This window comes from Mesoplodon mirus, assembly GCF_964341445.2.
Source record: "Mesoplodon mirus genome assembly, chromosome: 3".
NCBI classification, from domain to species: Eukaryota; Metazoa; Chordata; class Mammalia; order Artiodactyla; family Ziphiidae; genus Mesoplodon; species Mesoplodon mirus.
The window spans coordinates 125,378,927-125,403,830 of NC_138978.1; the positions used below are offsets into that span (position 1 = coordinate 125,378,927).

At 51.6% G+C, this 24,904-nt stretch overlaps 2 protein-coding genes across 9 annotated transcripts in view; one reads left to right on the top strand and one right to left on the bottom strand.

The window, feature by feature from the left end:
* Positions 1 to 24,096, top strand: part of LOC309799486 (uncharacterized protein C1orf226 homolog) — a 315,687-nt gene extending 291,591 nt beyond the window's left edge. For 6 of the 7 annotated variants that reach the window (XM_082612703.1, XM_082612704.1, XM_082612705.1 and 3 more), the window contains 4 exons: positions 2,803 to 2,968; positions 4,390 to 4,542; positions 18,997 to 19,306; positions 20,123 to 24,096. In XM_082612703.1, coding sequence (XP_082468829.1) covers positions 2,803 to 2,968; positions 4,390 to 4,542; positions 18,997 to 19,306; positions 20,123 to 20,621 — 1,128 coding nt within the window. In that variant the 3' untranslated portion in view covers positions 20,622 to 24,096. Of the gene's footprint in view, positions 1 to 2,802; positions 2,969 to 4,389; positions 4,543 to 4,711; positions 4,802 to 18,996; positions 19,307 to 20,122 lie in introns of those variants that run through there. The other variant, XM_082612709.1, reaches the window with a different exon arrangement.
* SPATA46 (spermatogenesis associated 46) lies at positions 9,532 to 14,399 on the bottom strand. Of its 2 annotated transcripts, XM_082614378.1 has the most exons (3): positions 13,761 to 14,399; positions 12,429 to 12,542; positions 9,532 to 11,780 (listed from the first exon to the last, which is right to left on the bottom strand). In XM_082614378.1, exons 1-3 carry the CDS (start codon positions 13,972 to 13,974, stop codon positions 11,254 to 11,256), a joined length of 855 nt encoding a protein of 284 aa, XP_082470504.1. In that variant the 5' UTR covers positions 13,975 to 14,399; the 3' UTR covers positions 9,532 to 11,253. The 2 variants fall into 2 exon arrangements, with proteins under 2 accessions (XP_082470504.1, XP_082470505.1); XM_082614379.1 differs by lacking the exon at positions 12,429 to 12,542.
* Positions 24,097 to 24,904: the final 808 nt, after the last annotated feature.

Below are 24,904 nucleotides of genomic sequence, written 5' to 3' on the forward strand. Positions count from 1 at the left end.
CAAATTTAAAGGAAGTCTTGGCTGTTTTGTCCCAGCTTGGCCTGGTCTGGGTTCTCCTGTGGTGTGCAGACTGCTGCAGCGACAGGTCGGAGCCTTATGCCTGCTGCCAGTTTTGACGGCTGCAGGAGCAGAAGGGCTCTTTAGCGCTGGGTTTAGGCAGCGGCAGCCGTGTGTGCTTTCTCATTCCCAGGGTTTGAAAATGCCTGAAATGTTATAAGTACGTTTGCAAAGCTAAAATTCTCATTTAGTCTGGCACGAGGAGGACTCAAACACAGCATTTTTCATGGTGCTGAGTGCCAGTGGATTTGTGATGAAAGCATTTGATGCCAGGGTCGTCTTTTATGTACTGATGGTACCTCCACCACTGGAATGGTTACCTGCAAAAGAAACTTCCATTTTTTTTTTCCCTGGCTTCTGCAGGAGGGAATTCCTCTTTTGTTCCCAGCCCTAATTCTCTGACTTCCCAGTGGAAATCTAGAGATGTTCTTCAGTGAGCCTTTAATGAATGGCCCCTGGTACTGACCACTACATACACCTGGATGTGAAATCACAGACTGTCCGAGCCTCTAGCCAACCCTCTCAGTTGAAAGATGGAGAAAGTGAGGTCCAAGTAGAAGTGAGTTACCTGCAGTTGCATAGGGAGTAACCAACAGACTCAAGTGTTCCAGCTTCTGTTGGGATGTTCAGATGTAGGGTTCAGGCGCCTGAGTCTGTAGCATGTGTGTGCAGGGAAACCTCCAGAGATGCCAGTTCATGGTAGGCAGGGTTCTCCACTTTCTCTGTTTACATGCATTGAAAGTTTTGTTCCACATTTATGCCTAATGTTTCTGTTTTGTTCCAAAGAAAATAGAAAATGAATAATTAACAATTCTGTCTGCTCGGTACATTCCTTTCAATGATACTCTTAGTTGGAGTAAGTTACATTACTTGCAGATAGAAGGTTAAGGTTGGCCTTTCCTCTGGGGGCCCTTCTGGGGGTGGGCTTCCCACAGCAACTGTCCTGTTTCTCAGAAGCAACAGGATCTTGGGAACTCTCAGGTGAACTACCTCCATGCCTCAGTTTCCGAGGAAGATAGAGGCTTAATAGCCATCCACCATCTGATATTCCAGATTGAAATATTATTGCCACTCTTTTCTCTGTTCTCAACCTTCTCTAGATCTCTCTTTTGATTATCTGAGGCAACAAATGAGGCTGATTTCTGGACCAAAATATCAGTTCTGTCCTTAGCAGCACCTGGTGGAGGACAGATTTACTTTAGATTCCTTAGGCATCCTTCCCCCCTCCCCGCCGAGGGAAAGATCGGCCTCACCTTGGGAGCCACGAATGGAAAGTGGCAACTAATGTCATTAGTGGCCCCACTTAGAAGCAGAGCCAACTGCAGGATCAGGTCCTTAAATCCGGGCAGCGGGGGAAGCAGCCACTGCATCCAACAGTATGATCTCCGAGTGCTGGCTGCTGGGAGGGCAGACACGGCTGGCAGGACCCTGGGTCAGGCTTGGCCAGACGGTGGGGTGGACAGGGTCTTTTACTCCCTGATAGAACGTGAATCTCTTTGGAGCAGATTGCTCTTCAGAAATCCAGAGCATTTGTTGTCCGAGCCAGAGAATTGGCTTTTCCAGTTCCTTCCTTCTCTCTCCTCCGCTCCGGGTTCCAGCTCTCCCACCCTGCTCACCCCGACCCTGTGTCTTTATCCACACCATGTTTTCGGTTCAAGAAAACCCTCTTTCCCACAGGCTGCCTTGGTCCAGGCCACCAAATTCATCAGCTCTGCTTATTCAGGGACCTTCAGAAACCCTCCTAGAGACCCCTCTATCCACTTCTTAGCAGAAAAATCACATATGTGTAAATATTGTCATCGTCTCGTGACTCAGTTTCTTCAAACCAGGGTCCTGACAGAATCACCCCACCTCTCCTCCCACTGAATTGTATCCCCACACCCAGATTGCACCCGAAGAGCAGACCCTACTGGGCCCTGAGCATTCGGGGTATGCCATTGCCAGGTGCTCTACAGAGAGAAGGCGAGAGCTGTTGAGGGTCCCCCTCTTCTCATAGAGGGCGTCTCTGTAAAGCTGTTTACCTCAGCCCTGCCGGTGTTGCTGGATGAGGCTCTGTTATTAGTCAGTCAGCAAACGTTTGACATTTGCCAGGTATGAAGCATGCTCCCAGGCGCCCTGGGAAATAAAAAGGGAATGGAAGGTCAGGGAAGGAAGCTGACACCCACCCACAGATGTGGAAACACAGACCATTACAGCCATTTCACTGACTTAGAAAGGGCATGTGTAGGGCTTCCTATTTCTCATGGTATTTGGATGCGAGGAAGGGGAGAGGGAAGATTGCAGGGGGTTTACTGTGACACTGTTCTTAGCTAGTGGGTCAGTATATCAGTTTTTGGTTTCGTTTTCTAAAAGACAAGATAAGAAAAACGTACCTGCCTCAACACAGCAGTAATATGTTAGCTGTCAAAGGAGTTCCGACAGGGATGGAGCAGGGGGCAGGGTCTGGGGCCCAACTCTTTCCTACCTTTGGCCCGTGGTGTGGGGCTCTGAGTTGTACATGAGTGACACATCATGGCCCTCACTCAGGACAGAGAGAGATCCAGCGAGCAGCTTCTTTCGGCTTCTCCTCTGAATTGCAAACCCGGGTGCCCATTTTGCCCGGGGCAGGGCTTCTTTGTCTTGAATTGAACCTGGAAGGTGTCTCTGGTCCTGGCCGTCCACCAGTGACTCGCATTTGCATTCACGTGCCTCTCTTCTCTCTGTCCTGTCTTCTCGCTGTCTTCTCTGCCTCCTCCTCCCCTGCAGGTTCACTTGCTGAAGGACCAGCTGGCTGCTGAGGCTGCGGCGCGGCTGGAGGCCCAGGCTCGCGTGCACCAGCTCCTGCTACAGAACAAGGACATGCTTCAGCACATCTCTCTGCTGGTGAAACAGGTGCAGGAGCTGGAGCTGAAGCTGTCGGGACAGAACGCCAGTAAGCCAGGGCCCTGCCCAGCCTCACCTCCATGTGGAAGCTCTGGAACCACATGTTCTCTTCCCTAAAGCTTTTTGGTGGTGCTTTATTGGACCCCTGACCTGACCTAGTATCCCAGCAGAAAACAAAGGCAGCTCTGTTTGTCCCATCCGTACATTTCATGGAATTACAAAAGGGCAGGGCCAGAGAGGGCCTTGGCTGCCTTCTAGCCCAGTGCCCAGACTTGACCTTGAAAGTCCCCGGGAGTCACGACCACATGTTCACCCAGCCTCTCCTCGATTGGGGCCCGGGCTCTTTACACGTAAGGCAGGGCTGCCCGTTTCTTTCTCAGAGGGCTTTTCCAGTCGAAACACGCTGAACACCTGTTGTGAATCGTGCTCTCTGTGAGCTCTGCAGGAGACATCGAACTGTTTAGTAGTTTACTCTCCCTGTACTATTTCACAACTCGGCAGCATAGAAAAGGCTGGCAGCAGTCCGTCTATTTAATGGACAAGGCAGAGGAGTAACTGTGGCCAGCTAGCTCTGCTGGTTAGTGGCAGAGGTTGCCTGGCTCCCAGCCTGAGATGCCTGCCTCTACGCCCAGCCACCCCCAGGCTGCACTGAGAAGTACTAGAAGACAGTGTGTCTCCATGCCTTCCTCCTGAGCTTGTCTCTGGGTTGTCTGCTGCTCTGAGTGTACACTGGCTGTGGACCAATATCCATTGATCATATACATAATCTCATTTAATCCCTATAGTGGTAGGTGGTGGTGTGCCCATTTTACAGACGAGGAAACGGACTCAGGTTAAGTAACCAGCCCACAGTTTCAGGACTAGCAAAGTGTGGAGCCAAGATTCAAACCCAGGTCTAATGCTTTCCCTGTTATACCAGTAGTTCTCCCAAACTATCCCGTGAGCTTTTTAAAAAATGGAGATTCCCAGATCCAACCCACAGAGGTTCTGCATTGGTAGATCTGGGGCAGGGCTGATAACTCTGTGTTTTTAAAGTGGCCCAAAAGTTATGGATGGGGAACCACTGTACTTCACCACTCTGAAAGCCTCTCTGGATTTTTATTTTTGTTTATCACGGCCCTGTTGTATTCTAATTAATGCCAGTTTACAAGGTTGCACCAAGTGTTACTACATGCTTTTAAGGTAGCTCTTCAGTTTGTAGCTTTTTCCTACCACACACCCCATTCAAGGTATCCAGGGCCTCACCAGCTGATCATGTGTTTGTCGTTGCCCTGCCTTTACCACCTCCCCTGAGCTCCTCCCCTTCAGCCTGGCGTGTCTGCGCTGTGTGGGGTGGAAGGAGGGGCTGAAGAGCCCCTGTGAGGGTTCGCTCAACTGGCCAGGGACCTGGGTGGGCCAGCGGTGGCTTCCAGACCAACCACCTTGCTAATGTCGCCCCCTCCCCCTCTTCTCCCCCCCCCCCCATTCCAGTGGGCTCCCAGGATAGCTTGCTGGAGATCACCTTCCGCTCTGGAGCTCTTCCCGTGCTCTGTGACCCCACGACCCCGAAGCCAGAGGACCTGCACTCGCCGCCCCTGGGCGCGGGCTTGGCCGACTTCGCCCACCCAGTGGGCAGCCCCTTAGGTAGGCGCGACTGCTTGGTGAAGCTGGAGTGCTTCCGCTTTCTCCCGCCCGAGGACACCCCGCCCCCTGCTCAGGGTGAGCCGCTGCTGGGCAGCCTGGAGCTCATCAAGTTCCGAGAGTCAGGCATCGCGTCGGAGTACGAATCCAACACGGACGAGAGCGAGGAACGTGACTCGTGGTCCCGGGAGGAGTTGCCCCGCCTGCGGAACGTCCTGCAGAGGCAGGAGCTGGGCGACAGCCTGGACGATGAGATCGCCGTGTAGGTGCCGTGGTGCTAGCAGGCGGAGGCCGTGGCCGAGGTGTGGAGGGCCAAGTCTGGTTGCTGCCCGGGTAGGGGCTGCCGGCGCATGCGCACTGCTGAGGATTCCCAGGGGCCCCGAAGCGTTTACAGTTTCAGAAAAGGATTAGCGTTTCGCTTTGGAGGGTCAAGTGGGGAAGACATTGGATTCCCAGAAGTGAATCAGGTCCTCCCTCCTGCTTGTGACTCCTGGGTGGGCGGTGGTTGGGCAAGGGGCCTCTCAGAGCCCATGGCTTGGGAGAGGGTCCCTCTTGAGGACCACCAGGCTGCTGAAGGACCTGCTCCCTGCCCGCTGCATCATCAGGCTCCCCTGCTCTGTCGTGTGATGCCCCCTCGCAACCCCCCCCCCCACTTCTGTGGTCCCGACTATAAAGGGAAGCCATCGGTACCTTCTCAGGTACTTTGTGTTTGGATATCAGGATGCTACCAGTTGCCTAACTCTCCCCTGACCTTCGTGGGAGGAATTCCTTCTCTAGGCCTTTGCAAAGATTGTAGAGGTCGAACGCTCTAGGCTGAAAGACAGGATAGTCCTTTCAGTGTGAACGTGGAATTGGGATGTATCACATTGCGGGGACAAGCTTTCAGATGAATTGGATCCAATCATTTTCTCTAGGTGGGCTTCAGGTGTTGTTACTGAGGGAGACTGGGAGTTTACTGTCATTGCCGTGAAAGCCCGTGGGGAGGACAACCTCTTGCCTGCCCCAGATCACTTAGGTCTGATTCCTCAATGCGGATGCCCTGCCCACCTCCTGCCTGCAAGTCCAGCTCATCCACGTGGAGGCTGGAAAGCTGCCCTCTCTCCCCTGTGTCCTGCCTCAGGGGCTGTGCCAGCCGAAGCTTTTGTAGCACTCTTGCCTCTATAAAAGCCTCAGAGATCTGGAGCCCCCTGCCTTACCTCTCAACCTGTCCCTTGCACTGGGCAGTAGTGGTCAGTTTTTACTGCAAAAAAAAAAGCAAACATAGACTGGTAGCTGAGACCGCTCAAGTCCACTCTTCAGAATCACTGCCACTTAAGTCAGAGACGATAGTCACTTTGCCCTTGACCTGTCTCCCTGTGGGTGCATGCCTCGAGCACACCTGTAAAAAGTGCCAGGTGCAATTCTCTTTTACCATTTAGGCCTAGAGATTACCACCTGGTACAGTGAGCTGATTGGGGCAGGGAGGGCTAGCTTACTTGTCCTTGGTTCCAATAAGGCCCTAAGTGGCTGTTAACAGATTTAAAGGTGCCTAAAGAGAGAGCTGAGATATGCTAGTGCCAAGTGTTGGGGAAATAAGTCTTTATCTTGGACAGCAAACCACAGACCCAGACTGCAGTATTATTTGGGGATCAATCGGTAAGGATGTGGTTGCAAAACTGAGTTCTTCAAGCCTAACTTGGCTTTATAAAATACAGAAATGGAAGTGCAGATCTTTTCTTATAGCTACAGTTGGATTTCTTCTAGACCAGAAAGTCCAAATTAAGGAAGTAAATGTAGCTTTGTGTTAGCCTTCCTTGGTGCATGAGGGTGTCAGTGGAATGGGACGGGTGTGTGTGTGTGTGCATGTGTGTACACGTGTGCTGGCATTGACACACACATGTGAAGGAAGGTGTATATGTGTGCATAGGCTTGTGAGAAGTGACCAGAGAGAAGAGAATGGGAATCTCCAGGGTGTTTGAATCAACAGTAGATTTGTGTTCTTTCCTAATGTGCATTTGGTTGGAGAGAGGTGGTCCTGTTTTTGTTATGCTTTCTAATTAATCATTGGTAGTAGGTCCAGATACACAAGGGAAGGAAGAACCATGAAATCAAAGGAGAGAGGTTAGGAGTCTGGTTTGGCTGAGCCTCTCTAGCTAGCTTACAAAATCCTACCCGGGCTTCCTTGAGTGTGGGACCTCTTAGCTCATTAGAATTTGGGGTGTTCAGGGGAATGGAAGGTCTGGCTTCTCCAGGCCCACTGCCTGCAAGCAGGGGCTGAGGACAAAGCCAGAGGCCAGTGGATTAGGTGTGTGGAATGTGGTAGGAGAAGGCTTCTTTGGGTTGGGGAGAAGAGTGGGTGGGGGGGATAGTTTCTAAAAGGGTCTTGAAAACCTTGCCAAGGGAAGGAAGAAAGGAGACGGTGGACAGATTGAAGAATTGGAGAGACTAGTTCTATGTACCACTGACTTGGGACCCATTTAAGACCCTTGCCCTCGGGGTGCCCCACAGTGGTTTCCACCCACCTCGGCCCCATTCTTTCCCCAGTTCAGGCCCTCCCTGGAGCACTGGTTTGTGTGTTGGCATCCTCCTCAGTGTGACCCACACCAGTGCACACTAGGTGTGTTGGAGGTGAAGGAGACAAAGGACAGATCTAGGGGCCTTGAAGGGTCACCAGCCACTGGGCAGGAAAGGGAATGTTGCAGACCTGATCTCCGAGCAATGTCACCCTGTCCTCCTGTCTCCTTGCTTCTTGCTCTGCTAACTCAACTCCTGCCGCCCTCTTTTTCATCCTTTTCCTCTGCCCTGTATGGAGGCCAAGTGGACACCAGGGGCGCCTCCCTTACTGTACCTGCCCCAGCCTTTCCTGGGTGCCAGCAGACTCTTGGGTACACAAGGCTCCCACAGTTGCAGAGCCAGGAAAGAACTCTGCACAGGATGGACTGTATATTGGGACTGAAAATCATATTCCTGCTTATACCAATGCTGTCTATAAAGCCTCTTCATAGCCTCACTTCTCTCAACTCTCATTTAGGGGTTGTATTCCTTTTATGTTCTCTTTGCCTGACTGCTTTCTCCCACTTTGCCCCCTCCCCCTGAGCCCTCTACTTCCTAAAACTGTGTAGCATTAACTCTGTTGGATCAACTCTCTGGGAAAAGATTCTGTTCATGTAAGTGCACTTACTCCCTGGATGTTGTCACTAGTCTAGTGGCTTTTGCTAAATAAACCTTTCTTGTTTCTAAAAGCTTTTCCATTGTCTTTTCTTGCCTTTTCTATTCTACCTGCTCCTTCCCCCACCTGCCTCCCAACTTCCCAAGCCCGGTGGCATCAGCTCTGTGACGCACGATTCCCAAGCGTGTGTGGTGCTTAGAGAGAACTCGTGTGTTCCTTCAAGGAGCAGGGGAAGGTGGTGCCTTCAGTGGCAGTTTATTCAGACCAGCCTTGCAGGATCGGGCTGTACCAACGGTTCTTATCCAAGGGCGATTTCGCTCCCCCAAGGGATGGATGTTTTGTGACGTCCAGAGACGTTTTTGGTTGTCACAGCTCGGAAGGGGGCTATTGAACATAGTGGTTGGAAGCCAGGGATGTTGCTAAATATTCTACAGTGAACAGAACAGCCCCACCACAAAGAATTATCCAGCCCAAAATGTCAGTAATGCCTAGGCTATACCCGTTTTTTTTTTTGGACTCTCCCAAACCCCAGACATCACTGGACTATATGGGCGGCAGCAGCAAGTTTTGAGTGCTTGAAAAAGTACATCATAGATATTTTCAGATATAATTAAGATCATCAAGATTATAAAATTTCACTGACTCCCTGACTAAATGTCTGAAATATGTAGTTGGTAGGTTTCTGAATGGGTCCATTCCAGGAATGTCCATACTGGAGGCAGACTTCTTCCCACACCTGCCTAGAAGGATTATGGTGTCGCTGGAACACAGCTCAGCAGAGGAGTCCTGACTCATTGAGATGTGGGCTTTCCTGCAGGGAGTAGAAATGAAAGGAGAGGAGGGATGCTGGCAGAGAGGGGGGATGTTAGAGAAATATGGAGCTGCAGGATCTCGCAAAACCCACATCGTGAAAACCAGGCTCCCCTGACTGGAATGCATAGCCATTTTGAAGGCAGAGGTTTTGTTAAACCTGATACTTTGGTAGGCCAGGCCTGAAGGAAAGTTGGAGGGTCAGATCAACCACAGTCACATATCCTCTGCCCTTTTCTGGCTGAGTGAACTGAACTAAGCCTTATTTTCTTATCTGTAAAATGGGAATACAACACACCACATAAGGCTGTAATGAAGAGTAGATGAGATTGTATTTTAGAAGCACCCAGCAGAATGCCTGGCAGTGGCCCAGGGCACAATACAGTTTACCCCCTAATTAACTGGGGGGGGTGTTTGTGCTGCTGGGTGCAGTTGTGTTCTGCGTGCATTTTCTGCTGTGTGGAAACTATTCAGAACTCTGTACTGAGAAAGCTACTGGGGTCATAATGACCCTACGTTAAATGTGAAAGGTGGAAAGTACCCTGTCCTTAGGGAGCAAATGCTAAATTCTCGCACCTGCCAGGCCATGATTAGCATGTGCTGTGGCCCTTGGGCTCGGTCCCTGGCCTTTGGATGGCTTTCTCTCTCTCTCTCTTTTTTTTTTTTTTAAGCTGTGCTCTGTGCCCATGATGTGGATGCCCTGGAGGAGGGAGTGAGGGCTGGGCACAGGGAGAGAGACCAGATGAGGAGTGATTCCGCGCCTGGTCCTGCCACAGACCATGCTGAGACTGTGACCGGACTCCTCAAGTCCACTCCGTGTCCCCCTCCTTGTACTCCCTCAGGAGCCCTGTCAAGGGGACACACGTGCACAGCAGCGTCTGTAAGGAGAAGCCTCCGGGGGCTCCGGTGACCTTTCCATTTAGGAAAGCAGGAGGTCAGAGTGAGGACTAAAGACTCGCCAGAGTCACTCATTTGCTCCCTCCAGGAACCGGGCCCTGGAAGCAATGGCATAATATCAGGGCTGCCTGCAGACCACCCTGCCCCTCAGTGAGTGGGTGGGACCCTGCATGTCCTGGCTCCCAGGCCAGTTGTAGCCTGCAAATCAAGTAGACTCTGGGACTCTGACTTAGTGGGTGGAGGATGAGGGAAAGAGTGAGGTGAGGAGTGGGGGACTGGGTGCAGGACTGGGAGTGGTCTCACAGCAAGGGACTGGTGTGTGATGGGGGTGTGAGCCAGCCTGTCTCTCACAAAAGAACCACCAATGATTTTTTTTTTTTTTTTTTTTGCGGTATGCGGGCCTCTCACCATTGTGGCCTCCCCCGTTATGGAACACAGGCTCCGGACGCGCAGGCTCAGTGGCCATGGCTCACGGGCCCAGCCGCTCCGCGGCATGTGGGATCTTCCCGGACCGGGGCACAAACCCGTGTCCCCTGCATCGGCAGGCGGACTCTCAACCACTGCGCCACCAGGGAAGCCCCCACCAATGATATTTTAGCAGAACAGTGATAAGCAGAAGCAGCTCGGCGAAACTATAAAGTGGGGCTTCGGAAGACTTAACTATGTGACCACTGGAAGGGTAAGGGGAGATCCTCCACCCCAACCCATTGGCCAAGCAGTGGGGAAGCAGACACAAGGGGAGGGTTGGTGCCAGGGTCCCTGAAAGGAAATGCCCCCTTGCAGTGAAGGGCCCACTGAGTCATTAGGGAGATGAAATGAGAGGTAAATAAGGCCTAAAAATAAGACCATCAAACATAAGCTCTTTTTTCTTTAACCACATAATGGGCAAAACTGATGTCCTTGCTGCACCCTCGATGCTCATCCACTTTTCTGGGTCAGAGTTGGCTATGAGGTTTGCTCAGAAATGGAATAAGGGTCAGGGCCATCTGCTGGGACATTTCTTGGTACTAGGAAGCAGTGTTTTCACATGTTTACCAGGCTTTTTAGACATGACTTAACAGAGCCATGTAAAGATGCCCCCTGGGTCAAAAATGATCTGTTCTGCTTCAGCCAGAGATGTCCCTTCCAAATGAAGGATCATGGTACATGGGGTGGGAATGGGCCCCAGCCCTATTTGCCTCTTTTCTGCCTTATGCGTGGGGCATGTTGTCCTCCCCGTTCCACCCCTCAGAAGATCTAACACCTAAGAAGCTTTCAAACTGTGCAGAGATTCTGCTGGTTTGGAAAGGGCATTCCAAACCTGAAAAGGGCATTCAACCCCTCTCCCTCAGTGTGAGTTCTCCCACGGTGCAGGGCAAGGACCAATCACAGAGGGACCAACAGGAAGGCCGGGGTCTTAGAGCAGTGGTTCTCATACTTGAGCTGCATCTGAATCACCTGGAGGACAATTAGAGCACAGATTGAGGGGCCCACCCCCCAGAGTTTCTGATTCAGTAGGTCTGAGAATTTCATTTCTAACAAATTCCCTGGGGATGCTCACACTGCTGGTCTGAGCACCTCACTTTGAAAACCACCATTTTAGAAAATAGTCTCAAACTTTGGGTATTGTCTTTCAAAAAAAAAAAAAAGAGAGAGGCAGGGAGATGGGCCTGGTGTTGCTAGGCAACTGGTAGCAGAAGGGGAATGGGATGGGGACCAAGGACTGAGAAGGACAGGTGGTACAGGGTGACCTCAGACTTGACAGAAGGCTGTCACTAACTTTGGTTTATTGGCCTCTCTGTAGAGACATAAATAGGCATCATCCCCTGTTCACCTGAAGCGTTGTCCGCTAATAAGACAGGTGTCGCCACCCAGCAGGCCTACTTGAAGGCCTGGCAGCTGCCTGAGGAAAGCCTGTCTCCCGGCCGGGCCTTCTGCTCCTTGCCCCAGAGGGTTTTGAGCTTGCGATAGTACACCTTGCAGCTAAAGCCCTCCTTGAAGCCCCACTTGATGTGGCTCTTGAGGGAGTGCATCGTCGGGTACATACGGCAGCAGGCCACACACTTGTAGCCGTTCTGCTGGGCCGGGTGCCCCTTGGAGGCCATTAGGATGTCCTGGGATGTGATGTGGTCTATGGAATCCAGGCTGTGCCTGGATTTCTTGGTGGCCTCTCGGGGGCAGGTGTTCTCTGGGGAGGAAGAGGACGAGCAGATGCTGTCAGCCGTGTCCTCTGGGAGGCAGTTGTCCCTCCTGCCCTCGTCCCACTGCACCTCTGGGAAGCTGTAGGTCTCCAGGTGGCTCTCTCTGCCCTTGCGTACAAAGTAGCTGTAAGGGGAGAACCAGGGCCGGTAGATGGTGCAATTCCACCTCAGCTGCTCTCCGTTTGGGGGGTCCCCCAAGATGCAGTCTGCAAAGGAAAGGGCTGGTTCTGAGCCTCGAGCCAGGCAGGGAGCAGTGAGGCCTGGGTTGGCTGGAGGCCGGGTGGAGAAGCAGAAGGGCAAGAAGGCAGGTGGTCAGGCAGGACCTCAGGTTACCTCTGCCCTTCCTTGAGTGCAGTTCTGAGAGCAGGCAGAGGATGGGGTGGGGAGAGCAGTCTAAGGCCTGCCTTCCTGCTGTCCAGAGAAAAGCAGTTTGATCTCTGGGTAGAGACTCCCCTTGCAATGACTAACTAAGCCTTGGCATGTGTCAGGTGCATCCCTCCCTGCAGACACCTTTCCTCTGCCTCCTCTGAGGATAGACACAGGTGGCTCAGCAGACAGCCAGACCTCTGGCCTCTAGAGCCCCTCTTTCTACCACCACTGGTTGTGGCCGTTTCTCCAGCCTCACTGTCTGCCTGCAACAGCCCAGTCAGGCAGAAAGTGCTGTTCTCCATCAGCCTGAGAGACAGGAGAGGAGAAGACCTGCAGGTCTCTGCTAGAGGAAGCATCGGACAAGAGACTGCAGGGGGGAAAGGCAGCACGCGGCAATCCCACACACAGGCACCCTACCCTTAGGGGAGCAGCCCCTGTTCCCCCAGCTTCTCACATGTGCCCGCCTGAGTCAGAGAAGGCCTCACCTGGTGAGAGCACTGTGTTGTGCACCCCATGACGGAGAGCTCTGCTTTGGTACTGGGGTAGCGGGGCCTGAGCTGGGCTGGACGCCTTAGTGGGAAACACCGTCTTTGCAGTGCCTGGGTTACAGAGGAAACACTCTGGTGAGCTGAGCAAGGTTGGGCGTCCTCTTGTTGGGACCCCTCCCCCCGAGACATACCTAGAGGTTCAACCTTGGTGCTTTAAGGCACTACAAAACTGAAGCAAAACAATGACCTTTGTGGCATGCACATAGGCAGAGCTATTCTGGATGACCTCCTGGGGAATTCCAAATGGGATGCTGGTTTCATTGAGACCCTGGAAAGGTCCTCTCCAAAGAAGAATATAAGATGTGGACCAGATGACAGGTTTCTGCCTGGCGTGCGTGCGTGCGTGTGTGTGTATGTGTGTGTGTTTGTGTGTGTGTGTTTGTGTGTGTGTGCACTCTGCATTGCAGCCTTTGGGTCCCTGGAGGGCCCAGAGGAGGGAGTCTGGTCGCGGACCGCGTAGCTATGTTACAAGATCCCTTTGAGGACGAGAAGCTCGTTTCTCCAATTAAAACGCCTCCCACCCACAGCCAGAGAGTGTTCAGGTGGACCCCAGCTGCCTGATGGTTGCTAATGCTTGAATTAAGAAGCTGGCTCGCCTCAAATCACAGAGCAGTAGCTGTGCTCAGTTTGGGAAACAGATGGATACAGATGTCCTGTGTATAGGCAATTGGATGCTTAGGAGAACCACTTCACAGAACAGCACTTCTCAAACTTTAATGTGCATGGGAATCACCTGGAGATCTTGTTAAAAATGCAGATTCTGATTCAGCAGGTCTGAGGTAGGGCCTGAGATTCTGCCTTTTTCTAAAAAGCTCCCAGGTGATGCTGATGTTGCACGTCCATGGACCATGCTTTGAATAGCAAGTCCTCCGAACATTCAATTTTATTCCATGATAGGCTCATCAGTTACCCCCCACCTTAGGTTCCTTCTGATGGATGGATAAGTCTAGATCTTCTCCAGCTTGTCAAAATAGGGCTGAAAGTAGTACATCCTCCTTACTTAGACAGACTGTCACTTTGAAAGTTCATGCAGATTCAGAGGGGGAAAAAAGCCTGATAACAAATGTTTCCCCCATCCTTCCCTTGCAAGAAATGAATAAATAGCAGGAACTACTTACCATGTATGCAGCATTTTGAAAAATTATTTTCTTCCCATGTGTAATTTGACTTTCTCACTAAATCGTGGTCGTGTAACATGATCTGGTAGAGTACTCAATTACAAGCTTCAGAAAACCAGATTTTTGTGGCCCTAGTGGCACGAGAGTTTACCTGGCAAGCAGGTAGCACATGAGGACGTGATATCAGGAAAAGTGCCCATAGCAGAGGAAGAGATTCGAGGTCCAGAAATGCTGAAGAGTGAGAAGTTCTCCATATTCTGACTACTGAAGTGTGTGGAGGTCACGCACACCTGCTCCCAAGAGGCTGCTTGAGTTGTCCAGACAATAAACATTCTGATGTCAGTGACATCACAATAAGGCCACATGATTCTACTTGCCAGCGAGGTTATTCCTCTCAAAGATGGATGGGGTCTGTAGCAAGCAAGTTAAAAAATTTTTAAAGATTTTTTTCACTTGTCATTCTTCCATGGCCTGTCTTGACTGGGGATACCCAGAGAGAGGGAGGAATGTAGTAGAGACCTGATAGCGATGTTGTCTATTCGCCCCTTCTGTTCTTTTTTTTTTTTTTTTTACATCTTTATTGGAGTATAATTGCTTTACAAGGGTGTGTTAGTTTCTGCTTTATAACAAAGTGAATCAGTTATACATATACCTATGTTCTCATATCTCTTCCCTCTTGCGTCTCCCTCCCTCCCACCCTCCCTATCCCACCCCTCTAGGTGGTCACAAAGCACTGAGCTGATCTCCCTGTGAGTGGCATGGACATTTATGCACCCCCTCTGTTCTTTAGTCTCCCTTTTCCATGTCATTGCTGTCACCACCCCCAGCTCTGGGATCCGCTGTCCTCTCTTAATGACCTCTTTGCTTTTTTCATCTGTCTAACCTCTGTCACCAGATGTTTTTGTTGTTTTACCTTAGTTTCTGTTTTTTTGGTTTGGGGTATATTTTTTACATTTTTCTTTGGAAATAATTTCAAACTTATAAAAAGCTGCAAAAATAAAATTTGTACAGAGAACATCCATGTACCCTGTATCTAGATTTTCCTATTGTTAACATTTTACTCCATTTGCCTTATCAATTCCCTCCCTCCCTCTCTGCCTCTGTGTGTATACATTTTTTTTTCTGAGATATTTGAAGGTAAATTACAAACATAATGTCCCTTTGTGCCTAAATACTTCAATATGTACGTCCTAAGAATAGGGACCAAATACTGTTTTAAATGGTTGGTGCTGTCTGTTTTTAGCAAATGCCTAAAACATAAATGGGTGGCTTACTCAACACCATTTTTCTCATTAAAGCAATTTAGTAGTAAGGCTATGTACTCAGAGTGGCAAGGTAGCCTCTTCTCTTTGCTTCACTTTTGTCATGTAACAACCTGGCCAGCCTGCTAGAGGGTTGAAAGATGAGCTTGAAGGTGCCCCATTCTAGATCATCATGATTAGATGCATACAGGGCTTTAGATCTAAAGGTGGGTATGTTTGTGCTGGGCGGGAAAGGTCTGGCCCAGCCCGTAATCAGCAGTGGGCTCCCCTCGCAGTGTGTGAAGCAAGTGTGAGTTCGCATTTGCATATGAGATTCCAGAGTTGTCTTCCTGTCCGTGTTTATTCACAGTACTTAAACATTTGCCAGACCGTGTAGAGAATGAGATCTCATGTACCTCCTTCATAGCCTGGTTTGGAACGTTAGAATGTGTTAGGATGTGAATTGACACCACGTACCTTGGCAACTTTGAGAGTATTGGCAGTTTCACTTGGCTGTCATGGTGTAGAGAAAGATCATGGGTCTGGGAGTCAGCCTATGTGAGTTCTAACCCCTGCTCTGCCGTCACCTCCCTGTGCAGTATTAGGCAGACCTCTCTGCCACCTGCTTTTCCCATGTTGTTAATTTAGATGGTTGGAGTGGATGAATGAACATCTTTCTGGTCTAAAATCTAGGGATTCACATGTTGGAGGCCCCATTCCATTCCTCCCACTACCAGCTAGGAACTTCAGATATACTTAATGTAAAGGGGCCTCAAAATATTGGGGGAGGGCTTCCCTGGCGGCGCAGTGGTTGAGAGTCCGCCTGCTGATACAGGGGACACGGGTTTGTGTCCCGGTCTGGGAAGAACCCACATGCCGCGGAGTGGCTGGGCCCGTGAGCCATGGCCGCTGAGCCTGCGCGTCCGGAGCCTGTGCTCCGCAACGGGAGAGGCCACAACAGTGAGAGGCCCACATACCACAAAAAAAAAAAAAAAAAAAAAATATTGGGGGAAATACAGGAGGCTGCATCAGCACCTGTTTGTAGAATTTTTAAAGTACGGCTCTGTTTTGGTTTATTAAAAAGCATATGGGAACCTGGTCATCCAGGTCTGTTACACTCCTCATAGAAGGACCCCTGTCTTGCATGCTATATCCTCTTGGTGTGCTGTTGCTGGTGACCCAGACGGGAGGTAACACTCCCATAGTGGTCGGTCACTACATAAAATGTGTCTCTCTCTCTCGTTTGTTTCCTGCCTGCTTTCCGAGCCCCTTTCTCGGACAGGTAAGATACTGTCTTTCTTTTGGATGACTTTGGCCCCAGATGCTCCCCTCTGCTTGGCTATGTGCATGCTGGGGGGTGCTGTTAGGAGGGCCACCTGGTTGGGATCCAGTCACCTTTCTTTCTGCCATCACCATTATTTTCTGAACCACCAAGCCTCCCGTCCTGACAGTGTGTGGGGTCCTTGGTGCCTTCAGCAGGAAAGGGGCTCGCTGCCCATCCCTCAGATGTGAAGATGAAGGGAGCCCCGGCCTGACCTCAAGAGCCCCTGTGGACCGCTCCCGGAGGAGGGGGTTTTCAGTGTCTTTTGTAAATGGAAGAAGGCTTGGGGAACAGCTTCTCTACGATGTTAGCCCATAATGCAGTCAGTTTTAAGTATTCATATCAAAAGCCAATTCAATTAATTTATTAAATGCCTACTGTTGTGCAAGGCCCTATGCTGAGCATTATAGACAAAAAATGTCACTTAAGATGCTTCTTCCCATCAAGGGACTTATTTTATTATTAAAGACAAGATGTATTTACCAGAAGACTTAAGAGAATTATGAAGAGAGTATATGATGAGCTATCTTTAAATTCCTTAAGAATTCAGTGTATACATCCTGAAGGGTAGAGAAACAAGAAGTACAGGAAATCTAAAATGGTGCTTAATCCAAAAGTTATTTATGTTTCTTAGAATGTGTTTCTTCAATAATTATAATCAAAGGGGCTCACAATTTACAAGTCACTTTGCCAGGTGTTTTTGGTGCTTACACTTTTAGAAATGAATGTGTCTGCTCTGAAAATTCACATTAAACCAGTAAGGAAGCAGCCACAGAACTATGTGAGCCCAAAAGTGGTGGGGATTGGCCTTCTTCCCTGGCATATATCTCTTGAACATTTGCTCTAGTTTCATGGTGGCCCCAATACTTTCTGGTTTGGGGGGAAGTCATTAAATGCTTTAGTTTCCAAAGCCTTCTCTGCTAGTTTGCAGAGTTCACGATTAAAGAAAAATTAGAAGGATATGGGACATGATAGGTAAATTATGCAAAAGTGGATGACATGGCAAGATTTATACTCTCAGGAGAAGACTCAAGAGTTGATACCCCTGTTGTGGGATGGGCCGGGATCTCCTGCTAGTGTGGTGGGTCTACATCTGGAACCCAGCCAGCCTGAACCAGTCAGCTCTGTGCCCCGTGTCCCAGGGATGCTCTAATTGAGCTCCCGGAATGTCCCCTGCAGTGGTGCTTTTCTCGCACGTGGGTTAAGGGCAGTTACAGAGGTGAAGACTGTGGGGTTCATCACAGGGGGAGATCTCCACTCCTCCCACAGCATCCTCCTGCTGCCCGAAGACCCTTAGCATATGGCTTATTGAGGTAGTTGGCTCAGAAGGGATGTCTCTGCATAAAATCACAGTAAAGAGAAATGCTCCCCAGTGCCCAGGACTCAGCAGCGCAGGGCAGAGAACTGCTTTATGCAAAAGTTCAATGGAAAAAAACATACCCTAACCTCCGTTACTCTTAGGAAGGCTCAGCAAGAGTAGGCACTTAGCAGAGGTCTTGACAAGGAGCAGGGCCTATGACCAAATCGCTCTCCTCCTCTGAGACTGACAAAATATCTGGAATAGGTGGTAAGGACAGCAACCTCAAGCCTGCTTCCAAGGCCCCAGAGTGGGTCTGGCTGCACTGAGGCCTGAGCTGGATTTCCTAGTGGGGAGAGGCTGCCTCTGTGCAAGTGTGTGGACAGTGTGGCTTAGAGCCCTGAGCTCTAGCCATTCCAACTACAGACCTCGGAGCTACTGTGGTCTTGGTCTCCACGATTCTCTATCTGAAAATGGGTTTGGCATTTCGGGATATTTATTAAGCACCTACTGTGTGCCACACCCAGGCTAGCTGTTAAAGACACAAAGATGAGTGAGACATGGCTTCTGCCCTGCAAGTGTTTACAACCCAGTGGGTCTCCTCCCAGCCCTTTGAGTTAATTTTTCCAGCCGAACAGAGATCCCTGAGAGGCAGACTGTGCATGAGGCATATTTAGGCAGTTATTCCATGCAAGGCAGGAAAAGTAGTGGCAAGAGCCCTGAGCTTTAGGTGAGAAAACGTGGGTTCTAGTTCCCACCGTGCCAGTAATTGGGCTGTGACCTCGGGCCCAGCAGTTCATTACTCTGAGCCCCATCTTCTTCCTCTACAAAGAGAAATCTTACCATGCCCCACCTTACTAGCTTGTGAGGATTAAGTGAGCTGGCGTTTGTCAGCTTCCTCCTGCTTCCTTGGCACCAAGTGCTTGTCCATTTGGCGTGAACTGGTTCTGAACCACCACTTAGCATCTCTCTGCATGCAGCTGTCCCATTCTCCCAAGTTCCACCCCCAAGAGAAGTGAGCATTTTTCATGGAGAAAACATGCTACACATGTGGCTTTTTAGCAGGGAGCTTCCATACTTGCCATCCCTCCACCAGCTTCTACCCCAGCGCCTGAGTCAGAGAGCTCCACATGTGCTCATGGCAGTGTAAAAATGTCACATCTCATTGCTTCATCCTTGTTTGTCTTTACTTCAAAGGGCCTGGTGACCCCAAGGTAAGGGGTTAAGCCGTGAGTCAAGGAGGCATGTTTAAAGGGATAAGTTAGCTTTTCTGTGGCTAGAGTTCATCACTGATTAACCTGGGTGAGGCAGAACTAGAATTTCTGGTCCCACGTCCCATCAAAACAACTGGCTCGGAAGGTTCAAGAGTGTCTTTGCTGCCTCTCTCTTGACTATTTCCAAAGCCTCATGAACTTACAAGTTGTGGGTATGGTATAAGGAGAAGCTCAAAAGTGATGGGGTCGAAGGCCCCCCTCCCCTCCCCTCCCCTCCCCTCACCAGCTCTCTGTCTTTCCCTCTTTGTTTGTAGTCGACCACGGCATGTTTGAGAACTTGAACACAGCCCTCACTCCAAAGCTCCAGTCAAGCCGCTCCTTCCCCCACGTGTCCAGGCCTGCGGCCCCCAGCTCTGCCGCCCTGGGGTCTGTGGAGCCCGGAGGGCCTGGACTCTGGGTGGGCAGCAGCCAGCACCTCAAGAACCTGGGCAAAGCCATGGGGGCCAAAGTTAATGACTTCCTGCGGAGAAAAGAGCCCTCGAGCCTGGGCAGCGTGGGCACGATGGAGGTCAACAAGACTGCAGGGGCCCAGCTGGCCGGTGGGGCTGACGTGGATGACGGAAGGTGAGTGCACCTCTCCCTCCCGCCCTGACATCCTTATGGATCTGGACCCACTGGAAGAGGCCTGCGGCAAACTGTAGTGTCTAGAGGGGAGAGTGGCCTTGGGGTAGGGACGGAGGCTGTCACATAAAGAACAGCTGAAGGATCGGGCCATGTTTGTGGGAGCCGGCTTCAACTCTCCCACCATGGCTGAAGTTTATGGCGTGCCCATCACGTCCTAGCACTGTGCTATGCTTCAGCTGCATTATTTTACCTAACCCTGGCCCTCTGAGATGAATGATATTATTTCCATTTTGCAGGTAAAGCAGGTTCAGAGAGGTAACATGAGGAGGTTAAGGTTACAAAGTTAGTAATTGGCAGAGCTGGATTCAAACCCACGTGTTGCCAGAAGCTCCCCGGGGGGATTCTGACATCCAGCCACACCTGAGAAGTGCTGCCCTGACTGTTGGTAGTGGAGAAGCCGGCATCTGGCAGAACCCACTGGTCAGGGGAGAGGGGAGCCTGCTTTGGCAGCCCTCCCACGTCCAGCCTCGTTTTAGACACCTACACGCCCCAAGTGGTGATGCACTTTTCAGGGCTATTGTATAGGTTCTGACGCGACGTGGTTCACCGGTGGTCCCAGTGTTAACACTTTGTGCTGTTGTGAACACCGAGTGAGGATGTGACAGGCCCAGAGCCATTTGTGCTCAAACTGCCGAGACCCGCACGCTAAACCAAGGACGAGAACCCAGAGCGAAAAGCACTTCCCGGGTGGGTGAGTGGGAAGTGCAGCATGGTGTCTCGCCAGCCTTATGTCAGCTCGTGTCACCAACCTTATAGATCAGCCCTGCAAGAAGCATTCCCTCGGCTGGATCCCCCGCCTCCTACCACCAGGAAGCGAACCCCTCGGGCCCTGAAGACCACCCAGGACATGCTGATTTCATCGCAGCCAGTCCTAAGCAGTCTGGAGTATGGGACAGAGCTGTCACCTGGGCAGCCCCAGGACTCCCCTCCCACTGCCCAGCCCAGCCCAGCAGATGCTTCACAGCCAGAGGCCATCATGGACATGGTGGACAGGGGTGAGGCTCTGCCCAATGGAGAGGTTTCCCTGTCGGTACCTGACCTAATCCACAAGGACAACCAGGACGAACCGAAGCTAAAGGTGACTGAGTGCCGAAGGGCCTCCTCCCCTGGCCTCATCGAGAGAAATGGCCTCAAACTCAGCCTGAGCCCCATCAGCCTGGCTGAGTCTCTGGAGGACAGCAGCCCACCTCCTCGGGCTCGGACCTCCAGCCTTGACATTGAGGGCCCTCACCCAGACCTGCTGTCCTTTGAGTAGAGCTTCTTCTGCTCCTGCTGAGACCCCCTCCCCTCTGCTCGCTTCTCCACCGTGCACCCTGGCCCTTGCCCCAGCTCCACCCTGCTGTTTGTCCTGCTTGCACAAGGCTCAGCAGAGCTAATTCTTCCACATGGGCTGCTGCAGGGCCACAAGTCCATGAGTAGTCCTAGTTCAAGAGTCCGTCCATGGAATGGCAAAAGGACTCGGGTGCCATCCCAGCTCCTCGGTGTGCTGGCTGCAGCCCTTGGACACTAGGGCGCCTCTGCTCCGAGTTGCCCTGGCTTCCCACTGACCTGCAAGGCCAGCAGCCCAGGATGAAGGGTGTTCTCTCTGCCTGGCTCCCACATGCTGCCTGCTCTTCTTCCTCCCGTGCACTCCTGTTTCCTTTTTTCTCCTCCCTGGGGGCCAGAGGCCTCCTGCCTCCGGGGGAATCAGGCTAAATGAGGGATGACGGGTTTGGCTCGATGATGGGCCCAGGCCCAGAAAGCCGCACACCCTGAGCACAGCCCAGCCACAGCTCCTCCTGGCCCCAAGACAGCACAGGCCTCGGGTTGTTACCTCGCCTCTGCCCATGTGGATGCAAGCCGGGGGCAATGCTTACTGGACCTGAGACCTCGGGCAGCCTTGTCGACACCCCGGGTTCACAGGGTGTGTCTCTTCTAGCCTGAGGCAGGGCACGGAGCCAGCCCCCGAGAGCGCCTGCCCAGCATGGGAGTGTGGAGAGGCACTGGGCAAGATGATGCAGCCAGCTACGCTCGGGCTCCCTGCACAGAAGAGACCCGGGCTTCCCTTGCTGTGCGTGAAGACAGGGCTAGGCAGGCCCTGGCAGAAGCAGCAGAGCAAGTTCTGATTTTGTTTGGTGGGGAGGGCCCAGGAACCTGGCGTCCAGGGAGCTGGTCCCGAGAGAACCCAGAGCAGTCGTGGGGAAGGCAGTGAAAACGGGATGGGGAAGGCAGTGAAAACGGGTTGGGGAAAGAGTAGTCGTAAGGGCTCAGAACAGCTTTCCGGGGTTTCCACAGCGTGATGTGATGTAGTTCTAGGGTCTAGGCGTGGTAAGTGCAGGAAGCAAGGTGAGGAGTGTGAGAGGTTGGAATGTGGTAGGAACCGTGGAGCAGGCCACACTTAAGTAGGAGGCGCTCCGCTCTTGTACAGAAGGTGCTGTCTACCTGCCTGCCTCTGGGGTCTCTGTGAAGGACTGACAGTTCACACAGCCCCACTGGTTCTGCCCTCCTGGGTTAACCCACGTCTGTGTTCCTGTCTCCCACCAGGGGTCCTGTCATGCTGTTTTCCTGTGGCCAAGAGACCCTGTCGGGGGGTGATCCCAACCCTGGGGGCCTTTGCAGCAAGAAGAGAACATTATTTTTTTTGAGCAAGGTGGCTGGGTCCCCGGGAGAAGGCTGGGAGTGGCATATCTGGCCAGAGTGGGCTGTTCAGTTCTCCTTCTGTGACTCCTGCCGCCTCCCCTTTCCTATTCTTTGTTCGGCTTCCCACTCTGGGTGCCCCAGGGCTCACTGCCCACTTCATCTCATCACCCAGTTCCTGCTCCCCAGGAACCACTTCTGCCTTATAAAATGTCCAAGCTAACTCCTGCAGACCCGGGAGCCTCAGGGGACCACCGGGATGCAGGTGCCCTTCCCGCCTCCTTGCTTCTGCAGCTGGGGGCCTTGCCACGGCTCTCCCGCCGCCTTTTCTCCTACCCTGCGTTCTCAGAGTGAAGCTTTGTCTCATCTTCCTCAGGAGGGTCCAGGCACGCCAGGCACCTTGCAGGCCGTGGTGAGGTGAGGAAGGCTGTTATTGAATTGAGTCGATCCTGACTTACTCCAGGAATATCACAAAGATGTTGATATCTGACCCTGATGCTCAGAAGTTCTCAGGACTAGCATTTGGGGGCCTGTGAGTTTTCCCAGAATGGCTTGGGGCTCTGCACAAAACACAGAACTGGGGGCAGAGAACTAAAACCACGTGCTGGCAGCTAGCCCACTCATCTGCGCTTCCATCCCAGAAGCTCTGTTTGCTTCTCTGACAGGAAACTTACCAGGTTCCTGCACTCTGGGGCTGCTCCTCTCCCAGAGACCAGGGTGGCTCTGGCTGGGTGATATTGTAGCCATAGGTGCAGAGGTGGCAGGCCTGGGCTGGCTTAAGCACCCTGCTCTCCGCTCCACACCCAGCCGCTGCTGAGGTCCTGGCCCTCAGACCCAGGGTTAGCCCAGGGATCCTATCAGGCTGTCCCAGGACCATGGCCAGGGTGATCCCAGTGTTCCTCGGACTCGTGTCTAGTACCAAATAAGAGGCTGTGGGACCCTGCTTCAATGTCTGGGTGGCCCCTCTGTGATCTCCATCTCAGCCATCCTTCTACAGGAGGGGTGATGCTGCTACCGGGGTGGAGGAGCTCTCTGAGGCTAAAATCAGGTCCTAGATGTGACAGAGAGTGCCTGGTGCTAGGGCTAAGTGTTGCCCAGAGGCCACTAGGAACAGCGACTTCTATCCTGCTGAGGGCCCCGGCTCAGACCAGCTCTCTATGCAAAGCCCCACTTGACTTCCCGTGTCCATGTCAACAACCTGACCTGCCCATGACTGCAGAATGGCAGTCACCCCCCTGACACACCCCTCATGGTGAATGCAACTTCTCTGGAAGTTTGACCCTCGGGTGGCCCAGTCTGCTCAAGGACAGGGTACTGAGGAGAAATGAAGGGCCTGTCTTCTGTGTCCACAGAAGGAAGCTGGGGCCACAGAGTTTTTTCTCTCCCTGTTCCCACTGTCCTGTATCCCCATATTCAGCGATAGTTTTACCCTGATAGATGCAAGGTGAGCTTCCAGAACTTGGCAGGAAGGTGGCATATTCCCCTGCATGGAGAGAAATGTATCTGTGTTAACGAATGTGGGTGATATGAAGACATTCATGTAGTCCATCAACTTCTAAAGAGCAAAGAGGTTGGCCCCAGTTTGGGGAAAGAAGAATATTACAGAGCTATTCCAAGTGTTTTCTAGAGATTTTATATTTATATTTTTAGTAATCTTCTGGTAGAAGGAAACTACACAATAAAATGATTTTGTTTGGTTTTGCTGGTTTGGTTTTTTTCTCCTGACTGATGCAGAGTGGTTGGTTTTTCTGAAGGCTTCCTTATTGAGAGGAGAGCATTGGCCTTGTGCTTTGTGAGCCTGGAAGAGTGAGACATGAGGATGATGGGTACTGCTGACAGATCTTCAGACCTTGGGAGGAAATGATCCCTCGGGATGTGCCCTCATATGTTCCTCTAACTGGCTGGCTGCTGTGGAAGTGTCCCTCTTCCAACCAGACCTATATCTGGTTCAGGGCATCAACATCACGTGCAAAGGTGCAACCTTCCCCCTCAGAAGGAAGCAGGGAGGAAATGCGAGTGACCACCAGAGCGTCCACCTGGGGTCCATAGCCCTCTCCCATCAAGGAGGGGACAGAGCTGGGTGTGCACACAGACACTCTTCAGAGAGGGACCAGAGCTGCCATCAGATTCGGAGTCATTAGTAATGTTGGTACAACACCCGAAGCTGCTGATGTAGGCACTTACCCCAGACTGGGGCAACCCAGATGCTCCTTACTGAGACAGCATAGCTTGGAGCAGTGCTGGCCTGAAGCCCCTTTAACCCCCTTGCTGCCCCTGGCTGGTGTCAGACCAGGAGACCCAGAGGACTCCCAGCTGAGAGCTGGCCAGAACTTTAACCTCCTTAAAAGGGACAAAGTGAAGAAGAGACAGGAAGGGGAAGGAAAAGAAGCCCTACACATTTCTAAAGGGGGAAGGATGGGACCTTTCTGCCCAGCCCTGTGATTCGCCCCCATGATGTGCCAGGGGTCCCTCCCTGGGTGCACATCAGAAACGTCTCAGGCATGAGGCTGTCTCCAGCCTTTTCTGCATTGAATTCCACTCCTGCACTTCCTTTCTCAGAGGATGAGCAAGAAGACCACGGGCACTCACATTGCTCGCTCGCTCTGGAGTGGGGTGCAGCGTATTGTTCTGGGAAGGCAGGAGTAACACAAAACCCCATCCAGCGTATTCCATGCATGGGAAAAGGCATTGAAAGTACTTACAATCACAACTTCTTCCTTTAAGCGTAAGTCCAGTGACTATTTGGGCGACTTCTCCCGTTGGATGGCTTCAGGATCAACTTCTGCAGTCATTCAGGTGTGAAATGTGCCTTTTCATATGCTTTTCTTTCCCACTGTTATGCAAAGGAGTTATTTTTGGCTGAGATCAAATATGAAAAACTATAATGTAAAAATTAAAAACTTTTGAGGAAATTTTTAAGTG